This window comes from Myotis brandtii, unplaced genomic scaffold, assembly GCF_000412655.1.
Source record: "Myotis brandtii unplaced genomic scaffold, ASM41265v1 scaffold115, whole genome shotgun sequence".
In the NCBI taxonomy this organism is placed as follows: domain Eukaryota; kingdom Metazoa; phylum Chordata; class Mammalia; order Chiroptera; family Vespertilionidae; genus Myotis; species Myotis brandtii.
In genome coordinates, this window is record NW_005353967.1 from 15,841,045 (window position 1) to 15,852,790 (window position 11,746).

Below are 11,746 nucleotides of genomic sequence, written 5' to 3' on the forward strand. Positions count from 1 at the left end.
AGGAGCTCTTCAAAGCCTGCTTCTGGTCTCGTGAGGAATCTGGAGTCATTTACTGACCTCTGCCATGAATTGTGTTTTGCTCAATTTAGCTGTGTTACAGAACAAAGGCTATTTCAGTTCTGTGCGGTGAATCATTCCATCAAGTGTGAAAGTCATCGAGAATATTTGTGTTTGTGTAACTGAGTTTGATGTAGAGTTTTGAATGATGGATACCTTTTAAAATAAATATTACTGTGCATGTTTAATTTATGGTAATTATTCCTTTTTATTAGCAATCGTGTTGATTGTGTGTCCTTGACAGTTTTTGTCTGTCTGTTCTATCAGCTATTGCGAGAGGCAAGCTAAAGTCTCCCATTGTGATCATGGATTTGTCTATTTCCTCTTTTGGATTTGTTCATATTTCCTTTCTATTTTGAAGCATACAGATTTAATACTATGATAGAATCCTGTTCAATTGACACTTCTTATGATGAAAAGTTCCTTTAGCTTTCATAATATGTCTTGCTTTAAAAACTACTCTGGCTAATATTATTTTGGCCATACTAGCTTTGTTTTGGTTAGTGTAGCTTAGTATATGTTTTTACTTTTAAGTTTTCTGTGTTATTTTTTTAAGTGTCTCTCTTGTAAGCAGCATATAGGTATTGTTACTGTTTTCTAGTTTTAAAAAAATGACATAATGACTGTCTTGGTGTTGTATTGGAATCAGTTAGTTCATTTACATTTACTATAATTGCTAATATAGTTGGACTTAATAGAACTCTCTATTTGACATACGTTTTCTGTTATTTATTTCTTCTGTCTTGTATTTTTGATTAAATATTTTCTATTTAATTTTTTCTCTCTGTAACCTGTTAATTATACATTCATTTTACTATTCTATCAGTGGTTACTCTCAGCTTAAAATATGTATATTTGATATATTATAAATAGAAAACACTTTTCCAAAACTGTTAGATACTTTAATTCCATCTCCCTTTTATATCATTATTGGCCGACATTGTAGTTCTACAAATATTTTTAACTTCTGATATGACAATTATCATTTGTACATTAGATATTAATTATATTCACATATTTATCCATTTTACTGTTCCTCATTTCCTCTTGCATTTCCATGTTTCTGTTGGAGATCATTTTACTTGTGCTTAAGTAAATGCCCTTTAGTATTTTAGTGCTGGCCTGCTGATAATGAATTCCCTCAGCATTTGTCTTAAATATTTTAATTTCATCTTCATTTTTAAGAATATTTTTGTTAGTAATGGAATTTTAGGTCATCAATTATTTTCTTTCTGGCTTCTATAACTTCTCTGGTTCTCCACTTTCTGGAGTTTTATTATATTTATCCTCATTTCCATAGTTCTCTTTAAGAATGACTTTTTAATTTTTCTGTCTTTATTTTCTAGTTGTTATCAGCAAACATATTGACCTAATGTGCTTTATTTCATCTTGTTAGGAAATGGAAGCCATTCCTACCCCAAGGGCTATTTCTAAAGAAATGTCTTAAGTCTTCTAGGTCATTTTAGTTTACCTTCCTTAAAAAAAAAAAAAAGGCATTCTGTTATTTCTTCCTGGATCTAAACAATTCCAGATCCTGAGCGGGGACTGTTATCGATGGATGGAAAAACACTGAGAATGCGCACCTCAGTGTCAAGGACCACTTTCATCTTAAGTGCCATTGGAGAGGAGCAGGAGAGTTGGATGAAATAGTGTCAAGTGGCAAAAACATTTAATATCTTTTTGGTTCTTTTGAGAAGAAATTCGTAGATGTTGTAGCACTTCATGCAGAAAGCTTGGTCTTTTGAGAATTACTGATAACTTTTGCAAGTAGCATTTCTTAGGGGGCTGCTTGATGGTAAAACAATGCTGGTGTAATTTACTGGATGTTCTTTGTTTGAGCTTATATTGAGGTATATTTAGTATGATTATACTCAGTTCAGCTTTTCTTGTTTACATTTGTCATTCCTGTTTCCATGTTACCTGGCCTTCAGAGGTTTTGCAGGAGTATCTGAGTGCTTCTTATTTGGGCATGAGAAGGGAGGTAGGTGGTACACCTTCAGTCTTCAGAGGGGAAAGGGAATAACCCTGATGCTGATCTCACTTGGTTCACTTGGGAAAGTGGAAATTTTGATCCGCCTAAGACAAAGGTGAATAAGAGAGGGAAGACCAGAATCCTATAAGTAGAAATTTAATCAGGCCACTAACAACGATGGCACCATTTAGTAATAGACTTTTATAAAAGTGGGCAATAAATTTCAGTGGCAATGGAAAGTATGAATAAAATCAATGAGGATTGCTTATTATCTGTTAATTTAGGAAATATTAAAAAAGACAGTTTTGGCAAAATTGGGATGAAAATGATACGCTTGCCCAATACAGGTAGTGATGAAAGTTGATGTAACATTTTTGGAAATCAGTTTTGCAATTTGTGACAATTTTTCACATTCTTGGACCATTTCTAGAATTTTATTCTAAAAAGTGATTTAAAGCATAGAAACAACATACATGAAAATGTTTATTATAGTATTTTTTGTAATGTTAGGCTACAAATACCCTTAATGTACAATAGGGTACATTATTAAATCACAGAGCTTCAAATACTCGATGGAATGCAATTAAAAATAGTGCCAAAGATTGTAACAACATGGAAAAATATTTTTCACAGAAGAGAGCAAAGCACAACCATATGTGATGTGTATTTATGCCATGAGTATAGCTATGTAATTTTTAGCTGTGCATTGAACAAAGACTGGAAGGAAAGAGGAAAAATGAAAAACTGTTGATACATTAGGGTGGTGTCCATATAGATGAAATGTAGATATCTTTAATTGCTATCATTTTGTGCAGTAATGAAAAATGTTAGATAGTCTTCTAATTTTATGTGCTTATGAATTATGTGCAATATTGCATTAATTGGGAATTTAACTCCTTGATATGAAGAATGTTTTTTTCCTAATGGAGAGCTATTGTTTCAAAACTATTTATTGAGTAGAACATTCTTTCCCAACTGATTTGAAATGCCACCTTTATTACATAATTTCCATACATCTGTTTCTGGACTCTGTAACTAGTGGTCTCTCTGTGTGCCACCATTGCACTGTTTAAATTTCCATGGTTTCATTGTATGTTTTGAGAGGTAAGTTCTGATCTCCAGGCTCCCCCTACCCCCTCCCCCAGCTCAAACATCATGCTTTCTTAAAACATTTGTTTCAAGTCTTTTATATTTATTTTTCCAGATGAACTTTAGAATAAGCTTGTTGAGTTTCATTTGAAAAATTCACTTTGGGTTTTGATTAGAGCACATTAAATTTATAGATAAATTTGGGGAGATAATTTTGCCTCTTATTGTTTCCAGAAGTTTCAGTGTAATAGCTGAGTGTTTTATATTTGGGATACAGTGAATTGACAGAGAGGTGATAACACATCTCTGTTATTTCTGGGCAGAAGCAGAGTGATTCTAGTATTGACGCCAACAAATTCACTTAGCAAAGTTTACAGTTTTCAATTGCTTAAAACAAAGCATGTGATTGAATCCAGATGGAGACATGATGGAGGCACACTGGAATTCTGTACACTCGAATTTATCTTTGCCAGTAATAAAATTAGTGGCCCTTTACGTAAAGTGGCATATTTTCAGTGGCCACAGTGATGAGAAAGACCCCAATCGTAGTGAAAAATTGTCACCTGTGGCTGATTATGTTGTACCTTGGTCCTCAGCACAATTTGAGAAGCGCATTCCTCCCGCTGAACTCCTTTGGAGTGATATTTAAACCTTTGAACTTTATCTAACTTTTCTGAATGAAAATGTTCTTTCATAGTCACATTTTTTAAAAATTTAAATTCTTTATTGTTGAAAAAGTATTACATATATCTCCTTTTTCCCTCATTGACCTCTCCCCAGCCACGCCCACCCCCCAGCACATGCCCTCATGGCCCTACTGTCTGTGTCCATTGGTTTTGCTTATATGCATGTGTACAAGTCCTTTGGTTGATCTCTTACCCCCACCCTCCCACCACTCCCTGCCTTCCCTCTGAGGTTTGGCAGTCTGTTTGATGCTTCTGTGTCTCTGGATCTATTTTTGTTCATTATATTCCACAAGTGAGTGAGGTCATGTGATATTTATCTTTCTCTGACTGGCTTATTTCGCTTAGCATAATGCCCTCCAGGTCCATCCATGCTGTTGCGAATGGTAAGAGTTCTTTCTTTTTTACAGCAGCGTAGTATTCCATTGTGTAGATGTATCCCAGTTTTTTAATCCACTCATCTGCTGATGGGCACTTAGGCTGTTTCCAAATATTAGCTATTGTAAATTGTGCTGCTATGAACATAGGGGTGCATATATCCTTTCTGATTGGTGTTTCTGGTTTCTTGGGATATATTCCTAGAAGTGGGATCACTGGGTCAAATGGGAGTCCCATTTTTAGTTTTTTGAGGAGACTCCATACTGTTTTTCACAGTGGCTGCACCACCAGCAGTGCACGAGGGTTCCTTTTCTCCGCATCCTCTCCAGCACTTGTCATTTGTTGATTTGTTGATGATAGCCATTCTGACAGGTATGAGATGGTACTGCATTGCTGGTTTGATTTGTATCTCTTGGATGATTAGTGACTTTGAGCATTTTTTCATATGTCTCTTGGCCTTCTGTATGTCCTTTTCGAAAAGTGTCTATTTAGTTCCTTTGCCCATTCTTTTGATTGGATTGTTTATCTTCCTTTTGTTAAGTTGTATGAATTCACATTTTCTTTCCTGTCTTCCTCTTTCTCTCTTGCCATCTCCATGCTCCCCTCCCTTCCCTTTCTTCTCTCTCATTGGGTCTCTCTCTGTTGGTTTTTTTTTTATCACACCCTTTTCTCCTTCTCTTGTAATTATACTGTGTCTTTCTGATCTCTTTATGATTAGCAAATCATAAACTCCTTTATGCTGAATATTATTCTTAATGCCAGGACTTCTGGACATCTCTCTTGAATGGACAGGTGTAGTTTCTGAGCTGACTGTTGTTTATCTTCTTTTATCAATGTAAAGCATGGTATGGTCTTGAACGGGAGGCATAACTGAATTGTAAAACTACTGTCTTGGATCACATTGAAAAGGGTTGTAGTTAAGCTCTTTCATAAGTTGCAGTTCTTGTTCACCCAATCAGATAAAATAGTAATATGATCATTGTTTTGAGTAGATATAGACTAGATATTCTGTGATCTGTGAAAAACTTTGATCTATTTACACAATATGTTTTCTATTAAAAAAAAATCAACAGGTTGGGCCAGATTCTGTCTGTGAGTAATTAACAGCCCCTTTAGCAACCAGGAGCATGACTAAAGCAAGCTGTTCTTCCTTTTTTAGGAAATGGAATTTCATCTAAGTTTCCTCTCTCAGTCATGTCAGACTGTTGTTATTGTTTTTCTTGCTTTTCAGAACCTCTTCCTGAACTTTTTTTGAAGCTATTGTATGGTAGATTTTTCTTGGCATGTTACTTTCTATTGATTATGTTTGTGTGCGTGTGTGCGAGCTCACACGCAGAGACAGGACCATTCAAAATTGGGAACCGGTGACTTGTTTTAGAACTTCACAATTTGTGTTTATACCAATTCAAAATTTAAGATAATGTTTCATGTGTGGCATGGATTTCAAACTACTAGAAAAACATAGCCTTTTTATTTTTAACATTTTAGAAGAGCTGACCATGTGGTTACTGGAAAGAGGAGCTCCAGTCTGATTTTGGTTTTGATACTGATCGGCCTGACTCCTGAGAGCCTAGGGAATAACATGCTAATATCCATCAAAGGCAAACAGCTGTGAAAGAGACTGCATAGCCTTTCTCTGTTCCCTTTCCTCGCATCCCAGGGTGAGGCGTGCTCGGAGGTGGGTTTGTTTTTGTTGGGCCAGCAAACAGAAGCCCAGATGCTCCACACTGGCCGAGCTCTGGAGGCCTCCAAAGAGGGCAACCCTTCCCACCTCCTGGTCTCCATTTCCCGGCCACTCCCACAGGCTGGGCGGAATGCACCCTCTCCCTGGAGGTCCCCTTTGTATTACCCATTTTATGTTTGAGGGGAGGGAGTGTCCGGAATCCTCCAAAGTCCCAAGATCAACTTGCAGGCTCCTCCATCGCTTGTGCTCTCTTGAAAGCACTGCTGATGTAGCCCCTCCTCACAGCCCCCCGCCCCCCCCCCATGGTCCTGTTGGAGAGCACCAGCCTGCTGTGCCCGCTCCCTCCTCACTCCTTCCTTCCTCAGAGTATGCCCTGGTGGCTCAGGGGGGCAGCACCTGTCCTTGGGACCAGGGCTCTGTTCCAAACAGAAGCTCTCAAGAGAAAGCATGAGGCTAGGCCAGATGAGAGAGAGGACTTGGAAATTCCTTAGAGAGGACAAAAAGCTACTGGAAAAGGCACATGAGTGTGGGAGCATGTGGCTCTCTTTATTTGGCAACGTGTGCGAAATATTTAAGGTTTTCACAAGAGACCCTGATGTATGTAGTCCAGGGTAAGGCCATAGCTAAAGATTAATCATTTTGAATCTTTATGCCAGGGTGGTATCTCAGGTAGAGGAAAAATGAATACAAGCAATGATGCTCATCAGGTAGGAATTCAAACAGAGTAAAAGACAAAGTACCACGTTTTCACATCCCCTAAGTGAAAAAGAAAAAAAAACCTTCACTACACTCTAAACTTCTTCAACTTTCAAAACAGAACAAACCAGCTCTGACACTCATATTTCAGTATATCAGCAAGCACCCAAACGTTGCTGTTGGAAAGACAGATTCGTACTATTTGAGCGCTCTCACGAGAAGTGAACATGACAAACCGCCCCGGGTGGACACGGGTGCTTTTTGTGTGGTTTCTGAGAGCCAGGATGAGGAAGTGTGATGATGCCCCACCTTGTTTGTTTTTCAGGGGCAGATGACGGTGTGTGCGAAGTTCGACAAAAATGTCTATCTTCCTAAAGATGCCGAGTTTTACTTTATTTATAACGGATCTCATCAGAGACACGTGGTGATTGCCGAGCGCACGGAGGACAACGTTCTCCAGTCCAGCATTCCAGGTGAGGTGTCTTCTTTACCGAGCATTCGGGAAATCTGTGAGCATCTTCCCACCGGGGACAGAGGCTGGGAAGAAAGCCAGGAAGAGAAAGTCAACGGTGCTTCCCAGGGATGAGTGGGTGAGAGTGCGTGAGTCTGTGGGTGAGAGGAGGAGGGCTCACGCCGGGTTAGCTCACGTCCCAGGTTCTTCCAGCTGTGTCTGCAGCTCCCTGAGCAGTCTAGCCTTCCATCAACTCTCAAGGCTGGGTGTGCTTTGGATGCAGTCCAGTGGAGGTGACACTGTGTCTCGGGATCACCTCCTGTAGTCCCAGGTCCCATTGCCAGGGATGGCTCAGGCAGACGGACATTGAATCTGTCTTCATTTTCCCTCCTCATTCCCTGTGGCTAGTCTGCCAGTCCAGGGTCTGCCTCCCCCTGCTTGCTCCGTTTGGTGGCTGGGGTTCCTCACCTGGCACCCTGTCCATCCAGACACTTCCTTGCTGGATCTCAGGCTCCAGAACTTTCTCTTCCCACCACCCAACGGGTCATATTCTAAAACCTGTAATTCTACCAGATTTCTTCTTCAATCACCATGGTGACAGATGACAAATTACTGTGTCGTGTTAATGTGTTATCATGAGCTAACAGCCCCTTTCAAATACAATTGTTTTGTGTTTTCACTGGGGTGTGGGTTGTACATTGGGATGTCAAGCTCTAGCCTAAAGGTGTAATTGGACATTGCCTGAAGGAAGGGAGGGTTTTGTTGTTTCTGTTTGTCGATTGGTAAGTTTTATTTAACTGTGGGTCTTGGAGTTACTCTTAAATCGTATCATATAGGGAACTGTGAAACATCAAATTTTCTTATAGGTAAGATTAGCCTCATTTTAGAGAAAAAAATGTTTCTAAATCCTTCTGCAGTATGTCTATTACTTGCCAAAAGAAGGTAGACAGTAAACATGTGAATGCAGGCGTAGTAAGAACTGTAGAGATGTACAAAGACCTTTCAGCTACCTGGGCTTGAATCCATCTGTTGTTCTGTGGCCACTTTTAAGTACTTCTCTCTCTGGTTCAACAACTCCCATCTTTACAATAAAAACAAAAAGTCAAACCTCATTAATGATAGTCACTCTGACTGCGCGTCTCTCTTGCCTTTGTCCTTTTGCTTTGTCTTTCTTGCCTTGAGCTTCCCCCTCTTTTCTTGGTTTACTTTTGAATGAAGACTTTTATAGAGAAAGAATAAAAATAACTGAAGTGCCACTTCTAATCTCAACACTTTTGTTTTGTCTTTTCCTTTACTTGCATTTAAGGGCGAACCTCCTTCCCACTCTTTGTGTGTTAAAGAAAATCCTTTTTATTATATTGTGGCCTGCTTAGAAGCGAGGGTTTTTACCTTCATTAGGTGACAGTGCCTGTTTCTGAACCTTACATTTCCCTGGTTACAGCTTTACCAGGGTAACCGTTCAGAAGTATGTAGGACAGATTTCTGTGTGACATATTGGGCATGTGTGGGCTGCATTCTGTGCTGGCACATTAGACCATTTAAAAAAAGTCAATGTGAAAATGGCAGAAGTTCTTGCTTACTAACCTGGGACGCCCTTGTTCCTTGAGGCCTGGGCGCATTGCATTTGGGGAAAGGTTTTGGAGAGTAAGGCAGAGCAGGAATGACTTGCGTTCATTAGCCTTATGCTTGGGGACCAATGGTGACTGAATGCTCACCTCTGTCCAGCTATGATTACCATAATTACAGAGATTTGATGGTACTAATTCCTGGAAATTCTGCCAAATTTAGCATAAAAACAGAAGTTCACCAACCTTGGCAAGATGAAAGAAGAGATGTGTAAGGAGGAGGAACAGACAGCAGGATTAGGTGACCACCCACAACAGGAGTGTTAAGAACACCCGCAAGACAGAGAGGCCATTGTCAGAAGTGGGGGTAGGGGCACTGAAAAATATATATAAATGTTTCTCTTGAGTCGTCATCACCCACTCCGACTCATATTCAGTGGAGCTCTGTGGAATGAGGGTGAACTTGGGTCACCATGTTGTGCTATTTCATAAAACTGTCATCTAAATAAGTACATAAAAATGTGTGACTCAGTAGGAAAAACAGGAGAGCAGAAAAGGGCAGAGACCTTTAAGATGACAAACCTTGAATTCAGAGGGTGGGGTAGATAGAAAAGGCGAAGGTAGGGCCAAGTAACAGTGTCTGGTAATCTTCAGAGAATAGATACTGAAATGCTCAGAGTTCATAAAGGTTGGCTTTAAATCAGGCATCCCTGGAAGAAGATGGAGTTGGCTTTAATTTGGTCCCACAGGCTCAGCGACATTTAAAGATAACTGGCTGCATTTCCTTTCTGCCTTGGTCTCCTGGAGCATGTAGTCTGTGTAGGCAGCGCGGTGAGGCAGGTGACAGCATCTTGCATAGACTCCGGGTGAACTGTTCACTGTCTTGTCGTCCAGGCCACGGGCTTCAGGAGACGGTGACGGTGTCTGTGTGCCTCTGCTCAGAAGGTTACTCCCCGGTGACCATGGGTGCCGGATCTGTGACCTACGTGGACAACATGGCCTGCAGGCTGGCCCGTCTGCTGGTCACCCAGGCCGATCGCCTCACTGCCAGTAGCCATCAGACCTTGCTGACCCCGTTTGCCCTGACGGTGGGAGCGCTGCCTGCTTTGGACGAGGAACTCGTGCAGGCGCTGACCCATCTGGAGTTGCCTCTTGGGTGGACTGTCTTGGGACATTCTTCACTTAAAGGTGAGTCTTCACCAGAAAATGTGCATGTCTCCTCTCTGTGTCAAGTTCAGAATATGTCTTATAATTTATTGTCTGTTTTCCTGCATGGGTTTTCCTCCCCACTTGTGACCCAAGCCTCGATCTGATGTGGCTGGTTTTCCTGAGGTCCTGAGCCACTCATCTCTGGGCTGGTTGATGCTACTCTGTTCCAGGAGGTGGAGAGTTTTGCCTCAGGAGGAAAGGGCTCTTCTTTGTGGAAGGCTTGTGAATCAGCTGCTCTGGGTTGTGGCTCCCCTTCCCTCAGCACGTTTGCTGGGAGAAGGGGATATTACTGCCTGTGTCCAAGTAGGTGGAGTCATAGGCAATGAAGAGCATGCAGCCAACTCTGTGGGACATTTAGGCGAAATGTGGCCATGAAGGAAATGTAACCATTGTGTTGACATCTTTAAAAATGTCAGTGTCACTGCAAGCATTCATACTGTATTTGTACTAACTTCTGGAGTTACCTCTGGATGCCTCCTGTTTACGAAAAGACTGAATAGACTGTAAATACCAACCATTTGGAATGTGTGTGAACAGAGATGATGTTGTATATAAGCCCATACTAGGCATGAGGCTAAATTGTTCAATAGATGCTTCTTATGTGATACAAGTGACATATTTTTGTTGGAACTACAGAGATGTTGCTCTGTATTTTTTTGAACATGACATACACTATTGCTGCTTTTCTGTATTCTTCTCATGACTTTAGTTTTGTAGTTGGATAATGCGATTTTCAAGAGTTTCTGCTTCCTGATAAAATCTGGAAATGGATTGAAAATGGCAGACTGTTACAGGTTGTTTTAAATTTGATCATGAATAACATGAAATGCACTACTGTAGGTAAAGAGGTATGATTTTTATAAGCAGAATTATATGGCCATAGCTACAATCAAAGAGGATCTCTGTTTCTCTTTGTTAATCAGGGTTTTACTAAAACTCTCCTGGACACTTAAGAATGTTTCTTATTGCTGAAACCGGTTTGGCTCAGTGGATAGAGCGTCGGCCTGCGGACTGAAAGGTCCCAGGTTCGATTCTGGTCAAGGGCATGTACCTGGGTTGCGGGCACATCCCCAGTGGGAGATGTGCAGGAGGCAGCTGATCGATGTTTCTCTCTCATCGATGTTTCTAACTCTCTATCTCTCTCCCTTCCTCTCTGTAAAAAATCAATAAAATATATTTAAAAAAAAAAAGAATGTTTCTTATTTCTAAGACCTCAAATGAGAGAAGTCACAAGCCCAGTTCAGCGTTAAGCATGTCTGACTCCTGTGTGCTGCACTGTATGGTAGCTGATTGATAGGTGTGCAGGGGTGGGCTCCCTGAGGGAGTGGGTGGTGTCTGTTCTTATCGTTAACCCCAAGGACCTAGCAAACGGCTTGGAAGATAGCAGGTGCTCAAGAAGTATTTGTTGGATGAATGAAGGTTGTATCCTTAGACCTCCAAGGAATTGCACAACCTATATATCACTGTTTTAATTCTCCTATATACATATATAGGAGGGAAAAATGTTTTCTGGATAAGAAACTTTATTCATATTTATACATACATATGTATATTCATATATGAATCCATTATATATACAGGGTGTCCCAAAAATGTATACACACTTTGAATGAATATAAAGTCAGTGTTTATTAATATACAGTTCATTTTCAAAATTTAAAAGAATCTACAGAAATGAATAATGTCTTCAAATTGATGACTGATCTGGTCCAGGCACTGCTGATAAACGCAAAGCAGGGGAATCGCAAACATCAAGAATCATTCGTTCGGTATTTGTGTGCCCTCAATTTGTCCACTATTGCCAGTTTTGTGCTTTAAACTTTATCTTTCATGTATCCCCATAAAAAAAGTCTAGTGGCACTTTAGGATAAATTTTCTTTGTTCAAAACTTAGTCTGGCTTCACCCATTATTTCAAATCAGTTAAACCTGAAAAGGAGTGAAAATTAAGTGAGTTATCAGCT

The 11,746-nt window shown here is 40.2% G+C and overlaps 1 protein-coding gene across 6 annotated transcripts in view; it reads left to right on the forward strand.

Moving 5' to 3' along the window:
* The window catches only part of ARHGEF28 (Rho guanine nucleotide exchange factor (GEF) 28), a 224,342-nt gene that overhangs the window by 46,398 nt on the left and 166,198 nt on the right, over nucleotides 1-11,746 (forward strand). For all 6 annotated transcript variants that reach the window (XM_014549703.1, XM_014549713.1, XM_014549710.1 and 3 more), the window contains exons 2-3: nucleotides 6,885-7,032; nucleotides 9,470-9,763. In XM_014549703.1, the coding sequence (XP_014405189.1) occupies nucleotides 6,885-7,032; nucleotides 9,470-9,763 (442 nt within the window). The remainder of the gene's footprint in view (nucleotides 1-6,884; nucleotides 7,033-9,469; nucleotides 9,764-11,746) is intronic.